The following is a 17236-nucleotide window of genomic DNA, read 5'->3' as shown; positions in this document are numbered from 1 at the left end:
TTCACTCATTCTAATGAAAAAGAATGTGAGAGCTTAAGTCACTTGTACATATATCAGAAAGAAAGAAGAGTTTTCTGATGCTAACATAGCTAATCATTAATCCTAGTCTTCACATTTGTTCATAATAACTAGATGCTTTTCAAAAACCTAAAATATCTCAATTCTTAATTTTTAGGAACTGATTACCAGCATTACTTACATCAGTCATATACAAAACATTAATCAAACCTGCCCTGAACTGAAACCCAAACACCATCTTAACAAGAATAAACCTATTCAACAGTAGAGGCTCATCCTATTATTTAGTCAAATCCAAAAACCTTTCCATGTTCCCATCGCTCTGAAAAAATTTCTCCAAAATAATAAAATAAACACTTGCCTGATCATAATCTGAGTAGAACTGTGCACAGTCTTCAGTAAAAATCTTCACAGCATTAATAAGCTCTCCTCTGAAGTTTGGCTGCAAAGCAATGAGCTCATCCTGCACTTCATTTGCACGGATTAGCAGTTTTTCCCAAGTGTAGCGCAACGTGTCCACCTTCTCTGTCTCTTCCTTGGCAACAAGAAGATCATATTTGCTCAACATAGCATAGGATTCCTGCCAGAAATTTGGATCAAGATACATAAAATGTCAACTTCACTTAACTTTGGAAACATATGGAAAACATATATTGAAAATGCTAAAATTTAAAATTTTTAAGAATGAAGAATGATTGGTTAGAAAAAGAAATTCTGTTCTTCTTGCATAGCCATTATCAAAATTGGGCAAACCAATACCAAACTGGAAGAAACATCTGCATTTTTTTCTCAGAGCATTGATTTCAGCTTGCACCACCAACATATGAACATTCTACATAGTGAAAACCCTTGGTGAATTTTCTCTAAAACACAACTGACATTCCATAAATTAGCACAGGGTAGGGTAGCAATAAACCTGTGGCACTTTCATTTGAAAATTTTTGTATAAAGTGAAATTATTTCCATTCATGCTTTCCAGTTTGATCAAATTGTAGCCAAATTTCAAAAATGGAAATGTAACTATCTGTCTACAATGCTGTGTGGAAAATATGCCAACTTCCCTTTCAAAACTGAAGCATCACTTCCTGTGCTTCAGAACCCAAGGCTCCTGCCTGCAGAATTGGAAGCTTATGGGCAATCAGGATCATGAACATGTCAGGAATCATGAACATGTCTTAGGAAAAAAAATTCTACTGAAAAATCAAAGGTGCATTTTGCCATATTATAGCATTCTTAAATAAACACTCTGGTCAGAAATGCAGAGAAAGAATTACCATCTGTTTTTAAGGCTGCCATTTGTCAGATGTTTTCAGTAAATGCATTCTATCACATTAACTTTTTTTTATGAAGTCAGCTGTTTTTGTTTATTTTAACTTATACAACTGATAAAAGCAATCAATCTCGGGTACTCTGCTTATCATTAGCTTTTTACTCTTCTTAAGGCTTAGCTAAAAAAAAAAAAATTAGGAATCTCATTCCTTTTTATACACAGATTTCTTCCACAAAGTAAGAAAAGATTTCTTGCATTAAATACCTGTGTTCTCATCTTCCTCTTACCCACATCATTCAATTTCTACACTATTCACTAAACCACATCTCACCTCAGCAAGTTTACATTTGCCCAAATCCGAATTTCACATAAAAAGGTTTACAGGAACACAAGCAGCTTGTCACTCAATATTCAACACATATTAAATCATACATTTTCAAAGTTTATTGTTAACCCAGAAAGTAACAGCTCTCTTGAAAGAGTACCCATACATGCAACATTTCCACTAGCTACCTCAATGGGGCCAATTTGAGAGTCAATAGAGATCTGTAGTTCTCTGATCTCTTTTAAAGCTGACATGGCTATTCTGATATCATCCAGGTCTGTGATGCTGCGACTTAACTTCTTGCCAGTTTCCTCTATAAAGGTCAAAATTTCTTCCATCTGTGTTCTGTACTTCTTATTGCAACGACACCCCAGCAAAGTCCTCCAGGCTTTGGTTTCTGATCTCAGTGCTAGCTTCAGATCAGCTAAAAATATTGAACAATTAATAGATATTGGATATTGCAAATATTTGTTAAGATACACTTTCAGTCTTTTTAATTACATTTGTTCTCTTCAGTGCCAGTTCTGGTTTTTTAATCTAACCCTACACATGAGATGATGAAATCACATGGACACCTTCATGTGGTTTATAAAATTGCTTGCAATTCATTATTGCTTTCCTCCTAATCTTCTCAGAATTTATCATCTTTTCTACTGGAAAGATCATCTAAAAACATTGAACAATTAATATATATTAGATATCATAGATTTTTTTCCAGGATGTACCTACTGGAAAGATGAGGCTGGTCTCCATACTTGTCATCTTGCTCATTTACCATTATACAAACTTTTGTCCTATACATCATTAATGAATTGATTAATACTCTCATCAAAGCCTAAAATCTTTTCAAAAATTAATCTCTAAAAAAAATAACTTTGGGAGGAAATTAGGAATCTAATTACGAAAGCTGAAGAAACAAAGTTTCATCATAGCACTGGTGAAATTGTTAGATAGCAGGGGATTCAGCTGTCTCACTGCATGCAGCTAAGGAGAAAAGTAACATAAACTTATCATCTTACTCCCATGAAATATGTACCCCTGGGAATCAGTGATACAAGGATGGGCAAACATCTACCATCTACTATCCACCCCATAAGTGAGCAGACGTATCCAGGTGAGGTAATAAACTCCAGCTGAGCCTCACAGATATTCTTGTGTTAGTGTTTCGTTTGCAGCATTTACAGCCAAAACATCAAACAGCCCTTCTCTCTCCCTTCCTCCTTTCCATTTTAATCTAGTTCACCCATCCAAAACTGTCACATCTCTCCTTCCTACTGGAGTCAGAAAGTACGTGTCTCTGGAGAAAATCTGAACCCTACCAGTGTACAGGGCAATAGCTCCCACGCAGATGTATTCAGGCTCAGAACTGATTTTCAGGTCCAGGTCTTGGAAATGCAGAATTTCAGATTCAAACTCATAGAGTGATGGGTTTCCCTCCATTAACTTATTAATGGTTTCCTCCTTGTCCCTCTGCCATATATGGTGGTAACAACTAAAACTCTCCAAAGCTGTAAGCACTTCCTGAAAGACATTTAAAAGTTCAAAGGAAGATTCTCAGCATCATGTATATAACATGCATATAATTTCTTAGCAGCTGCTCATTGGAGTACACTACAAACTCCATAGTGGAGCAGGCTGAATCATCTCGCTAAACAAATGATTGCTGATAAATTTGTGCTAAAGCAAGTTCCATTACTGATCACACAGATGTGATGTTGTTCATCACATCAAATTTGTCAGATTAGTTTAAACATTTGCCAATTAAGTGAATCTTCAGTCAATAAAATCATGGGAATCAGTAGGAAGTAAAGTTTAAAACTAGGATACAGTACACTTGTCCTTCCCTGCCATTTCTTAAGCTAGAAACTCAAACCTGAGCTCCAGGGCCCAGCATAACAAGAAAAATTCATTCTGAAATAATGAAGCTATGAGACAATTTTTTTAACATTAATTTTTACGCTCAATTCAGGTCTCTTTGATTTGAATATCATTTAATGAATGTGAAAGAGAATTATTCTTTTGGTTCTCAGGAGTTCATAAAAATGTGAGAAAGTTAAACCATCCCTGCATCTAATTAAACAAGTAAATGAGAGATGAGTGCTACAAAAAATAATCCACACCATGACTTACGATAAATATAGTACATGCAGGCATTTAAAGCCGGCTACATGATAAAAGTTTACGGTATTACAAAATACAAAATACCAAAATACCATGATAACTATCCACCATTATCAACTATTCAGCACCAGTCTGGTAGCTATGTTTTAGTAGCACTGAAGTTACAAAGTTAAAGATTTTCGCATAGCAAGACTCTTAAAAGATTGGACCAGCCCCAGAAGAAACTGATGCAAAGCTCTCTAAAGAAATACAATTTACTAAAGAGTGCATAGAATATGAACAAGGCAAAGAAATTATGCATATCCTTTAAAATATATCCTAACCTACACTAGCAAACCCTACACAGCACTTTACAAATGCCAATCTGACAGCTAATTTTCCTCTAAAAACCTTCATACCCTCTTTGTAAAGTGGTCAAAAATCATGCTGGCTTCATTAGCTACACATAACACAACTACACTTAGAGTTTTTTATGATGTTTTAATTTATGCAATATTAAAAACCTCATCTCTTGGAACAGAGCACACTTAATCCATGTTACACTTTTAACGCATATTTGCAAATTTTCAGCCACATGTTTTCTATCCACCATCCTAAACTTTTTCATTATTACATTTCATTACAGCTTTAAATGCCTACCCTTATTACCCAAGGATAATAAAACTAACACATTAATATCCCTTGAATAGTGATATTAAATTAACATCTCAACTGTCTTACCCCTTTTGTAGAATTGATGGCACTGCTGAGTAAAGACACTAATTTAATAATTTCTTTGTTCTCTGAAACATGCTTGAAGTAGTTCTGGCTTTCTGCAGTATCAGATGAACTGAGTGATGCTGCATCTGATTCACTATCTATAAAAGAAGATTCAAATATAGATGCAGGCTTAGGACAGACATACTGGTTAGGAGAAGTGAATTCCTACAGACAAAACTGAATTACATATTTTTTCAATGAGCATGCATTTTAAAGTTGAGTGTTCTTAAAGGCAACTTGAAATCAAAGAGGTCAACACAAATTCATAAACATCTCAGTTTTAGTAAAATTGTTCCATCTAGGTACCCTGTGAAATTTGGAACAAGTTCCACACCAATCTTTCAAACAGAATCTTTCCTCTTCTCTTCTCCCTCAAGGTTTATGCTCTATGCTTCATCTAAGTGATTCATCTATATATCAGCATTTGCTTACTTTGCTTACTTACAGCACTAAGCATTTGTATTTTCTGAAATACCCCACAACTGACAATTTGAAATACAAATTAACTCTGAGAAGATGACCATAATCAGTCCACAAAAAAGGAGTAAAGGTTTAAAAAGTCCATTACTTAGCAAATATCCACAAGTTTGACTTTATCATCATTTTTTATTTCATCTCTTGCAAGCCAAATTCTTAGTTTTGAAAGACTAATTCAACTTCTTAACCAGTTCTAGTATTACTGTCCTACTTTTTAGGTGCATAAGAGAGAGCTAACATAAAAGGACTCAAATGTATTTTCTAAGTATCTCAGGTACAATGTAGAGCAATTAACTCTCCTTCATTTTAAACCATTTCAGAGAAGAAAAACCCAATGAAAGATACAATCTTGAATTTCCTTGAACTAATGACTTCATCAACATAATGTCTGGTCACAGAACAGAATAATGAAAGTCCTTTTAGAAATTCTACTTTATTCAATCTTTTACACAATCCTCTTTACACCAATATTGCAATTTACATAGGCATTGTTATTCAATACCAGGTATTGTGAAAGTTCTTCTTAAAGGGTAAGCACAAGTTCTAAGATGCCATTTGAACATGCCAAATTACAACCACACTGGCAAATCATGAAAGATTATTCTGCAGCAAAATGACTATAATTGAAACCAATATAAATGCTATAACCAAAGCATTAAAACTCTTCAAGAAGCCCAAAAAATACCCTTACTCAAATCCACAGAAGAACAAGTGGCAAACCTGCCTTCTAATGAGAAAGAGATTTCTTCTCCGAGGCAATTTTACATCCATGAGGTTGTTTAAATTCTATCAAGTCTACTGGTTTTGATGTGTTTTGTAATTAATACCTTCCAATACATTCTGCATAAATCACATTTACCTAACATTCAAATTTAGTGATTTCAGAGTTTATCATTACCATGGATGCTCTTCTTTCCAGTCTCTTTCATTCCATCATCAGAATTGCCGTGTCTGCTCCCACACTGCAACAGAATAACTTTTCTCTCTAACACTTTCTCCTGAAAAGAAAATAAAGCTTATTTTTTTATTTGCAGCAGTTTTGCACCACTTGTTCTAAGTAAGGCTGTTAAAGACACCAACCTTGGATATTCTCTCCTTATTCCAATGTTGAACTCCTTTCATTACTTTCACAATACTATCTACAGCTTTATTAAGTGTCTGCTGTACCTCATCCAAAGAGGGTGTCATGATGATATTAGGGATAGATAGGTTAATATTAGTCCTAATTATAGGATAAGCACCTTTTTTCTTCTTAGACATACTGTGATTTTCTAAATAAAAGACAAAAGACAAAAACAAAAGGCTGTTCATATTTTTTTCAAGACATCAAACCAGGCATTGTTTTGATATAGACCAATAAATATATCTCTTAATGTAGAGTATTGAGTGTAATTTCTGAAGGGAAAAAGAATTCCTGAGTAATTTATAAGATGTACTGCAAAATTCCACAGAAGCACAAGTGAAAAGTAAGTTCAAAGGTATTTTTCTCCATGAAGCTCCTCTTCAACTTGCTCTGTAAAGATAAATTCTATTTAGCACACAATTTTGTTATCTGACTGGTACTCCCAGGAAGCATATTAAATTGGGCACAGAACCTCCTTAGAATCTCATACTATTGTATGCCTTATAAACTATAGAGACCAAAGTCAACTGCCCTGTTTTTCATTTCTTAAAGGCATGCAACAATAAAACACTTCAAAAGTGTTCCATCACTATGCATGGAAATATCTGAAGGCAATTAGTAAGAGAAAAAAGACCTCTCTATTGTTTTTTATACAGTTTTATATAAAAAGTAAGGTCAAACAGATCTTGTCAAGTTATCAAGGCCTTAATTTGTCAAGTTAATAATTGATAACTTTTAAGTGATAAGTTAGCAAGTTATCAAGGTCTTGTAGAAACTTATCTATCAAGTCTAGCTCCAAATATAATATTGACTTCAGAACAGTATGGTGACTCCTAAGAGAAACAGCACTGTAATGACACTTTCTTACTGTCACAAGAAAATAAAAACCTTTGGAAATACTCAATGTTACCAACTGTAACTTAACAAGACAGCTTAATCAAAATTCCTTTGTTTTCCCCTCTTTTACACTTGCACGTCTTATTTATACAGTTATGGGGTATTACAGTTACATTTTTCTTTATATAGCCTAAAGAGCAATGCACTGCAATGCAGCCACCTAAGAAGTTGATGGAGGAAGATGCATGAATGCGCTTGCGGATGCTCTCCAGAGTGTGTCGAATGACTTTCAAAAGGGCATCAATGTTGCGATCATTGAAGTAAGAAAGCAGTTCATTGGCTTCTTCCTCTAACTTTTCTAACTCCATTCTCTTCCTCTTTGCTGTAGGAGACAGGCCCTCACTGGAATTTTGTGAGGAAGTCAAGCATTTTGATCTTCTTTCCTCTTCTATTGCTAAAACATCATAAATGCAGTTAGTTAAATGCATGTAAGGGACTTGAAAATACCATAATGCAACACCTCCACAGGTGTCTGAAATAATTTTAAGAAAGGGCAAAATTACTCATTTTCAATCTGCACCCCAGTGTGACAGGCCTATTCCTACCTGCCTTATTCAGTACAAACTGGTAGAATTATAATCACAATTTAGATATTATTTCTTATTCTCTTTCTCTAGGAAGTCCAGCAATTAATCAAGGCTACTAAGTAGTTCTATGGCATAAACCTTTCAATGTCCAAGTTAGATAAATAATATTGACCTTGTCTGTAGATGACAAATGATTGCTAGATAATTCATTATCCAGGCAAATTCAAAGAAAAGTCTTTAGACATTAGATACTATTCAGTACTTCAGTCACCTAAGTTACAATTTCCCCAACAAAAATTATCAGCATGAAAAAGCAACAAACACCAAGGAATACAATACATAATTCTTACCTGTATTTTTGTCCTCTTTTTCACCACTGGGTACAATTGACTTCTCATCTTCTTTACTGACGTGCTCCTCAGTGTCAAGCAACATGTTTATCAGATCATTAGCAGCAGCTTCCACCAGTGAGCTTTTTAGGTGTAAAGTTTGAGAACCTTTTATACACAGCTCCTGTTATCAAACCAAAACAATATGTACTTATTGTCACAATTCTCGTGACAATTTCAGTCACAGCAGCCTTTATTAACACAAATGTCAAGGCCTAAGATTTGTGAAAAACCAGATCTATATAGAACATTAATTATAAATTGGTTTGTTCCAAAACACAAGATCAACAATAGATCAACAAGGCATTGTAAATGTCTTTCAATATTGTTTTGCCTTCTTTCTCAAATCACATGACTCATTAGTTGATATCATGAATCAATATTTATAATGCCTAGTTTCACTAAAAGGCTCCCAAAAGCAATAGCTTATTAATTTTCTTAACTTTCCAATGTAGGAGATTTAACACTTCTTTTAATCATTGCCAGTTTACATTATTTGGCTGTGCCATAATGAGTATTAGCCAATCATATTTCCCATTTACAGCTAAAAAGAAGATAAAAGCTACACAAGATGTATTTATTATTAAAATAAACACTAAAATTATCAGCTAGAGAGAGAAGAAATCAAAGAATGAGATTAAATAAAATTGAGAATTTAATTACAGTACTGTGCATGTATTTTCTCCCATAAAATCAATCAAGTATGCTTCAGCTAACTATAATTTTTATTGGCAATGGCCTTTTCATATTTTGTTTCTTTGGTCTCTTATATTTCACTCATCTTAAACAAACATGACCACCTTTTTTTAATTAAAAATCAATAATGGGAAATATTCAGACATTTCCAAATTTTAGGATAATCTTTGGGCTTCCTAATGGTTCTGTTGAGTTGAGAGAGAAGGCAGATATTACTTGTAATATCCCAGCAACACTAAACAAAGTACTCTGGGATTTTTCTTCTGGGTAATTATTTTTGCTTCAGCAATTACTTTAGAAACTTAAAGACACCTGTTAGGTGACAAAAGTTATTTCTAGTCCCCTCTAATTAAAAATTACAGTAAGCTTACAAACTGTTACTATTTTCATTGTACCCACAACTGGGGTTCTTATACCACTTACTCTGCTAACTCAACTCAATTGACCATTGTAATTGCTGTGTGTGTAATTGCTATGTAGCAGTTCAAGTTTTCAAGTTACCATAGTGTTCAGAGAAGATTTTGTGCTCGCTCTCACATATTTTTACCTTACTGAATATACATTTTAATACCTGCCCAGTCAGGAAGGCAGCAGCAGGAAAAACAACTATGTATTGTGAGGCTCACAAACTGCTACTAATTATTTGAAGTTTTACTCTGCATTTAACAACAAGGTGAGTTGTTACAAAGGCCAAAGAGTTAAAAACACTAAAATAATCAAAACTTTGATTTGTAATACTTATTACTACAAGAGAAAAGGAATAGGGATTATGTACTTGATTTACTACAGTCTTTCTCAAACAACCAAATTTTATTTCAGAAGAAAACACATTAGACATTACAAACTAAAACATGATACCTTACTACTGCCTCACAAAATTCTTTTGACATAATAATGACCTTAATCAGCTTTCTAACCAACAATTTATATGTTTATAGTTAATTACCCTCAACATAATAGTATTTTGATGGGGTGAAGGAAGGGTGTTTTCCCAGAACACCCTCACCCAGGTACTCCTGCGTATATTTTCCACATACCATTACCCACTCAGGAGAGTTTGAGATACTCATTTCACAATCCTTTCCATAGTATTTACACTCCTCAGGCAATTGCTGGAGAATTCCCTTATTTAAACAGGAATAATGACAAAAAAAAAAAAAAAACTACTATGATAGAGGTAAAATTTTTAAGTGATATGAAGGCATAAAAGAAATATCATATACTATCTGGCTTGACATTAAAAATAGAATAGAACATCTCAGCTCAGATCTATTTGCATTTGGTACTTTTGTTCATTTTTAAGATCCCAGCCAAGCAAGTGGGGATTTCCACTGTATCCCATTTCCATTGTATCCCATGTATGCTTCATTAATTCTGCATTCAGAGGTTTTCTATCTCATAAAAAAGAAAAATATCTAAACTCAAAATCATCAATCTCTTCTTCATGAAACTTTTATCTACTAACCTTAGTCTTTTGAAGGAATTCCTCACAGCTCTGTGGTTCATCTTCTGGCAATATACAGAGTGGCACTCTATTCATTTCTCGAAGGACAGCATCAATACGAAATTCAACCAAGTTATTCACTTGATCAAGCAATAACTCCAGCCCAGCTTTTGAAGAAAACAGAACATTCAAGACAAGCTTAAAAGTTTGAATTAATAGCCTTTGCAGAGTCGCTCAGTGTTGCTTTACCTCAACAAACAAGAGTGCCAAACAATCCAGTGTTATTTTACCTTGACAAACTATCATATTCACCTGTATATGAATTCTGCATCTTAAACCAATTTACTCCACACATCTAAACTTTTATGGCAAGCTTCACCACAAGAACCATAATTAACTTTTTGCATAACAGATACTTACCTAGCATATGCTATCTACATGCTAAAAGATAACTATAATAATGTATAAATATAAGCTATTACACAAATATATATAGCATAGCTTTTTACATAAAATACAGTATATATTATAAATGTATATAAGATTAACTTAAAGTATATGTATTTCAAACATGAAGACATTAACATTTAATTGAGTACCAACAATGTTTCATCTTCTCCTATAGCTTGAACAAGTTGCAACTTAGAGAATCTACTGCAAACAGTAACTTTCAGCAAATAAAATCTCTATGCTTCAAACAACTGTTAGAGGCCAAATAGCTAACAATAGTTAACAGAAAACAATCATTAGAATTTTAAAAGTTTAATAGCAATCTGCTCTCAATGCTGAAGCTGAAATAGCAGCAAGGTGCTTGGTCCAAACTCAAATTACTTTTATTATTCAAAATTAAATTAAGCATAATGTCAGGCTAGCATCCAAATTGCACTTTAATATGCCATTTCAAATGAAGAAAATTTCCACTATAACTACTTATGCAATTTCAAGAAACAAACTTTGTTTGCTGTATTAATTAGGCTGAAGAAAAAGGAATTTGCTATCTTCAGAAAAAATCCACATCTCAGTACAACCTTGTGATAATATTTTGAAAACACTACAAGCTCATCTGTTTTCTAAAGCTGTTGTCCAAGATGCGTGTGCACTAGTTTTAAAGAGATTGATGTTTAAAAAAAAATACTATTAAATGCTATTGAGCAATGACAGTGCCAACTGAGTCAGGGTTTTATTCCTTGAGAAGTTGTTTTGTACATTACAGAAACAAATAGCAGGACTAGGAAAAGTCTGAAACCTAGGAGCTCTTTAAAAAAGTAGATATCACTCTTTAAATTTTAAATTGAGTAGATATCACTCAAAAATATTTGATGAACATACAAGACAAAAAGAAGGTGGTGTTATAAAATAAATGTTTCATGAAATACAGGACAGGTAAAAATTATGGTATCTTTTATATATAAACCAATTAAGTGCAAATCATGTAGAGAACTGTAATCTCATAATATAACTTGCATATGTATAGGACAAATAACCAGAAGTTAATGGAAGGAGACAAGTAACCTACCTAGCTTAGAAAAAACTGTATTAATGTATTTCTCAATATTCAAGGATGTCCAGCTCAATAACATTAGACCTGGCTGGATAGCATCATCTACAATTACTAATCGAGGAGCCATCAGTTGTTCAAAAGGGTGTTGTATTTTCAGTTTAATTCTTTTGTATTCTGCCAACATCACCTGAAATAAATAATGAAAATATTAGTTAATATACATTGATTTGAACCTCTTCATGTACACACATTTATTACTTAAACTAAGAAGACTTATCTATATGCACATTTCTGAAATTCTTAAGAAGTTATAATTAATTGCTTGGGAAAGGTTTTCATTATTTTTGGCATAAGTTCACAATTTATTGCTCTTTATGTCTCTACATATATTTGTTGCTCTGTGTGAAGCACTACTTCACACAGAAACCAATCTTTGATTGCACTGGTGCTGCGATGGAGTTAATTTCTTTCTCAACGACTCACATGATGCCATGGTTTAGATTTGTGACCACAGCTGTGTTATTAACACACTGATATTTTGGGTATTGCTAAACAGTGCTCATACAGCACTGAGTCCTTTTCTGCTTCTCACACTACTCTGCTGGTGATGGGGGACACACAAGACATTGGGAAAGAATGTGGCCAGGACCCCATTGATTAATGGGATCCCATGTCTATGACATCATGCTTGAAAATGAAAGCTGGGAGAAGAAGGAGGGAGGGGGACACTCAGAGCTATGGTGTTTGTCTTCCTAAGCAGCTGTGATACTGCCTAGTTTTAATAGATTAATTCCTTATTTTCTTCCCTTGTGCATGCACCTCTTGCCTTTCCTATTAAATTGTCTTTATCTCTACTCACATGTTTTATATTTTAACCTTCAGATTCTCTCCCTCATTCCAAGGAGGGGAGTAAGGGAGCAGCTGTGTGACATTTGGTTGCCTACTGGGTTTAAAGCACATAACAGAAAAATCTTGCAAATTTCAGTTGGTAAATGAGTGTTACAGAAGACAAAAAGCCCAAGGAAGACTTTCTAGGTGAACTTTCCAGCAATTCTAATAAGATCAGCCTTACCAAAACTATATTATACTATTTTCTTTCTAATACCTCTTTAACCCACTGATTTGGTTTCACATGTTTGGCAATAACATTACAACTTAAAGTGATACAGTCTTGATTACTTTGGGTTGTTTTTTTTTTTTTTTTAAGTAGTCCTTTGAGTACTATAAAATCATTTGACTGCTATAAAACTTATAAAGCTATAGGTTTCTGGACATCTATTTTTGAATTCCCATCTTGAGTCACTGAGAATCTTGTCTGTTCATAGGCAGATGAAGGACTTAAAAGACAGAGAAAGGGAAGTTTCACTTCTTTTTAAACTGTTCCACAGACATCTATGTAAAACAGCAGTGCCAGAAAAACACAAAAAAGGCTGCTGCTTGCTGCATGCTTTACACTTTTAAAAAGTGGACCACTTGTTCCTCCCTCTCAGGTATTCTCTCAAAACAAATGTTGACGAATGTTGACTTCATTATTGGATAAGAGATAAATTGCTTATCATTTAGAAAGCAAGCAACAGCACAAGGCATTTTGTAAGCTTCCTTTCCTCCCCATTCTCATCTCTGCCCCAGATTCTGCAGAGCTTCCCCAAACCCAAGTATCTGAGAAGTAACTTCACAGAAAACATAAAGCCAAGAACATTTTTAGGTGCCTCAAGACAATCATACAAATAAGAAAATAGATTTGCAGATGTTTTCTTAGTGCATAATTGTCGATCTTCATTCATCCTCTTCCATATGTATAGAAGCCAGGCATCTTAACGTACAGCACACATACATAAAATAACTAATGTAAACCCACGTGCAAATTGTTGGCAATCTTCTTGTACCAGCCTCTCTGCTGCTGAATAACACTTGCAAATGGTGGAATTTCAAGGCACATGCGAGCCATGCAGTCTGTTTCTCTGATTAAAGTTAATATTTGAGGGTCAAAATTCACAAATAATTCTCCTGTTTCTGGAGCTTTTACCAAGAGAGTTGCTTGAAGTCCTCTTTTAGTAAATTCAATCTGCAGGAAATAAAGTCATCATTCAGACAAGCCACTACAACAAAATACTTTGGTTCGCATATAAATATCACTTATGCAGATTCTAAAATCAGGCACTGCTGATAAAGATTGATACATTATATCCATTGATACATCGATTGATATATTAATCCAAAACCGAAATTTATTAACACAATGTCTGCGGACTCAAATGCTTAATAATCAAACTGCTATTTATCTAACAGATATTCTTATGTTGAGTCTTGGATGTTATAAGCTGCATTCCACAGTACAAAATCAAATCAGAACCATGGATTTTCTTGCTTCATCCATCTTAAATCTTAAACCTCATCTCCTTAGAACTTACTGCATATTCTGCAATAAGGCTGCACATAACTTCCCCAATGAATTAAAGTATTCTTGAATAACTTCTTCACATATCATTTGAATCAACCTATCCCCATTTCTCCTTTCACTTGTTTTCCAATAGCTAATAGATATACCAACCATAATGGTACTGATAATTACAACCAACACCAGGGCAAATCTTTTAAAATACTAAAATTAATGCTTATTATAGATTTTTTTTTTCATTCTTAAAAGCAAAGTATAATCACACAATTGATTTAACTGCTTTATTTAAATATTAGAAGACCATTTGTTCTCTATATGACTACAAAGAACAGCATTCCTTAGATCACCACACACTGAAAATTTGGCTGACACCAAAAAGCAATCCTGCCTTAGGCAGGCAAATTTTTCCTACATTAAAAAATTTGCTGCTGTTCTTATTTTCCAGTTGTCCTTGGTTGACGTAACTTTACTGTTCTTTATTCACTCCTCAAATTTCATGTATCACATTACATTGAGATGGGGCTTATTTCTATGCCACAGTTTCAGAACCCATTGATATCTTTCAGTGCACTTTTTTCTTTTTTTATGAAACACAGAAAATTTGCACGACCTTTCAACGTCTAAAATATAGTGGAGTATACTGCTTGCTTCAGCAATATTATGTACTATCAAGACATTTTACACAGCATTTTTCAAGAAATAATCTAATCAATTTTTGTGAATGAAGATGTCATGCTCTATCCACTATCATCAGTCTTCCAAGAAAAAAAAAACTCAATGGCACTAAAGAGAAGCTGATTTTTTTTCTGTAAAGTTCATCTGCAAATCTTACTGTACTCATTTTTGAGCTTCATACTCATTATTCCCACTCTCAAGTCTTCTTCTGCTGTTTATAATTTTTTTCTCAAGCAGTTTTCATTGTTAAGGTAACAGAAAATGGCAATGGAAATAAGGGGTACATTGAAGGCAGAAATTTTACACTGCCAAATAATTACAGTAACTTTAACAATTCCAGGTAATTTATTATTTTAATATGTCCACGTAGAACATCATTTGCTATAGAAAAAGAAACCAAAACAAACAAACAAAAATTTAAAAAAAATAAAAAACCACCTTGGACTAACATGATGTTAACCATCCATTAACAAGTAGAAAAAATAGGGGCAAAAATGTTCAGAAATCTCAGAGAGTGACACTAAACTTAACATTTATATTGTACAGAGGAATAAAAAGTAGCAGGAGCTGGAGTCCTATCTGTGTTGGATTTGTATTCCCCACAGGACACCTGCCCCTCTCGCGTTTTTCTTTTGTTCAGGAGTAGAGCAGGAGCTCCACCTTGTGTTCTGTGGCGCTCACGTCCACACCCGTGTGCACTCTTGCCTGAAAGAGACTACAGAGCAGTAGTCACATTTTTTTTTGCAGTACCTGGTAGACTAGTGCATGTATGTTAATGTGAATACACTTTTCATGTCTTTTCAATTCATGTGTGTACATTCCAAACAGGAAATTTTGTTCAAATCCACTTCTCTTTGTTCCCACCTAATGAGTATAAAGTGGGAGCAGGCTCAGGAACTTTATATAGCTGCCAAGTGTGATTTGACTGCTAGAGGAGAAAACAGACAGGTAACAACAGATTTGAACAGATTAGAATCAGAACTCACATGATTTGGACCTCATAAAGGAAGGCACTACTTCAAGGGAGATGCCTGGGATGTTATGGTTATTTCAGAAAAGATGAAAGGCAAATGTACTTGACTGCTCCATCAAGGCACAGTACATGTCAGAAAATCTGATGACTAGATCATCTAACAAATGATGTAGCCCCACAAGAATCATACATTCTCATCAGTCTTTATAGATGAGACAAGGCAGTGAAAACTATCATCAGTATACCCTGAATGACTCCAGCTCAGTACTGGAATCAAAGAGAAACTGAGTCCAAGATAGAAACACTAAACAAATGCAGAAGGTTTCCTGAAGCACTACAATTCGTTCCATAAAATATGAGGGATATGCACCAGCTCTCTGTGAAGAGCACATGAAAACATATGAACTCCCTATGCTAGCAGAATAAGCATTAAAGATCTTTCCAAGTACAATAACAGTTTTCATTACTGCCTGGAAGCAGGACCAACTATGTGCAGGATAACAGTGCCAATTTAGGATATGATGTTCCTGAGCCATAATGTATAATGAAAAAAAAATTGAGGAACTACTGTTCATGTTCCTTGATTCCCAGGCTGCACTCAATTCCAGATTAATCATCAATAATATATATTCAGCACTAAGTCTCAATACAGCATATTTTATGTACTCTAATATTGCAATCATTTGTCCTGGTTTACTATGCCAAATTGACACAAAAAATTCCCACGTACAGTATTAGACAATCAAGTCTGGTGACTCTTTCAACTACATTTCACACCACATGTCAAAGGCAAGCATGAAATGGAAGGATCGGGGAAACCTTATATATTCAGACTGGAGAAAAGGCAGCTGGTACCTCTTGTCCCAGATCAGGTCTAAGACTACGTTTGAGAAGACTGATGTTTATCAGCACCACAGATTTCCACAGTGTACAAAAGCTGGGCCTCAGTTCCAAAAACAACAGACAAATGCATTGACAAGTGTCACACAGCTTTCAAAACCACAGTCTGGAGATTCTTATCCTTTTTTTTCAGCTTTGCAAGGCTGAGGCCAATTTTTCTATAAGATGCTTTATTACAAGGCAACAAAGAAATTGGAGGTGAAAAATATGCCAAAACAATAGTAGAAACTTGCAGAGATTTTAAGGCCTTAAAGTGGCCCCTGCAGAAGCCACCTGATAATATAAAGGTAGTCAGAGGTTCTATGTACAAAATCCAAGAGAGTAAAATGAGTCAAAGGAGATTTAGAATTTAAGGTGAACCATGCTCTATGAAGAATATTCAGGCTACAAAGTGTTCTGCCTGTAGGGCCCCAAACAACTCATTCAATGAGACATGTAAAAAGGGTGTATAGTTGTTCATGTACCCAGAGTTACATACCTGGGAGAAACACTGACCAGGTACTCTCAAGAGATCAAAACAGCGTAAAAGACCTTATTGGCAACTTTAGAAAATCACAGAATATGTGGCAAAAGGTTTAATACCATATTCAGTCAACATAAAACATTTCTCAAAGCATTAACTTGGCCCATCCAACTTCGTAAATTCTAAGCGTTTTTCAAAGATTTTAAGTTACTCCAAAAATTCCAGGAAGAGGGAATTAGAACAAGAAAGATGAAGACTGAAAATATATAGAACACTACAC

At 34.4% G+C, this 17236-nt stretch overlaps 1 protein-coding gene across 11 annotated transcripts in view; it reads right to left on the bottom strand.

Moving 5' to 3' along the window:
• The window catches only part of DNAH5 (dynein axonemal heavy chain 5), a 137190-nt gene that overhangs the window by 75176 nt on the left and 44778 nt on the right, over positions 1-17236 (bottom strand). For all 11 annotated transcript variants that reach the window (XM_026791770.2, XM_074545669.1, XM_074545661.1 and 8 more), the window contains 11 exons: positions 13406-13612; positions 11563-11734; positions 10068-10213; positions 7868-8030; positions 7151-7384; positions 6051-6241; positions 5869-5968; positions 4455-4591; positions 2933-3134; positions 1802-2037; positions 380-598 (listed from right to left, as the gene is read on the bottom strand). In XM_026791770.2, coding sequence (XP_026647571.2) covers positions 380-598; positions 1802-2037; positions 2933-3134; positions 4455-4591; positions 5869-5968; positions 6051-6241; positions 7151-7384; positions 7868-8030; positions 10068-10213; positions 11563-11734; positions 13406-13612 — 2007 coding nt within the window. The remainder of the gene's footprint in view (positions 1-379; positions 599-1801; positions 2038-2932; positions 3135-4454; positions 4592-5868; positions 5969-6050; positions 6242-7150; positions 7385-7867; positions 8031-10067; positions 10214-11562; positions 11735-13405; positions 13613-17236) is intronic.

This window comes from Zonotrichia albicollis, chromosome 1, assembly GCF_047830755.1.
Source record: "Zonotrichia albicollis isolate bZonAlb1 chromosome 1, bZonAlb1.hap1, whole genome shotgun sequence".
In the NCBI taxonomy this organism is placed as follows: Eukaryota; Metazoa; Chordata; class Aves; order Passeriformes; family Passerellidae; genus Zonotrichia; species Zonotrichia albicollis.
Note: the sequence above shows the minus strand (reverse complement) of the source record. Positions and strands in the feature narration are given on the sequence as shown.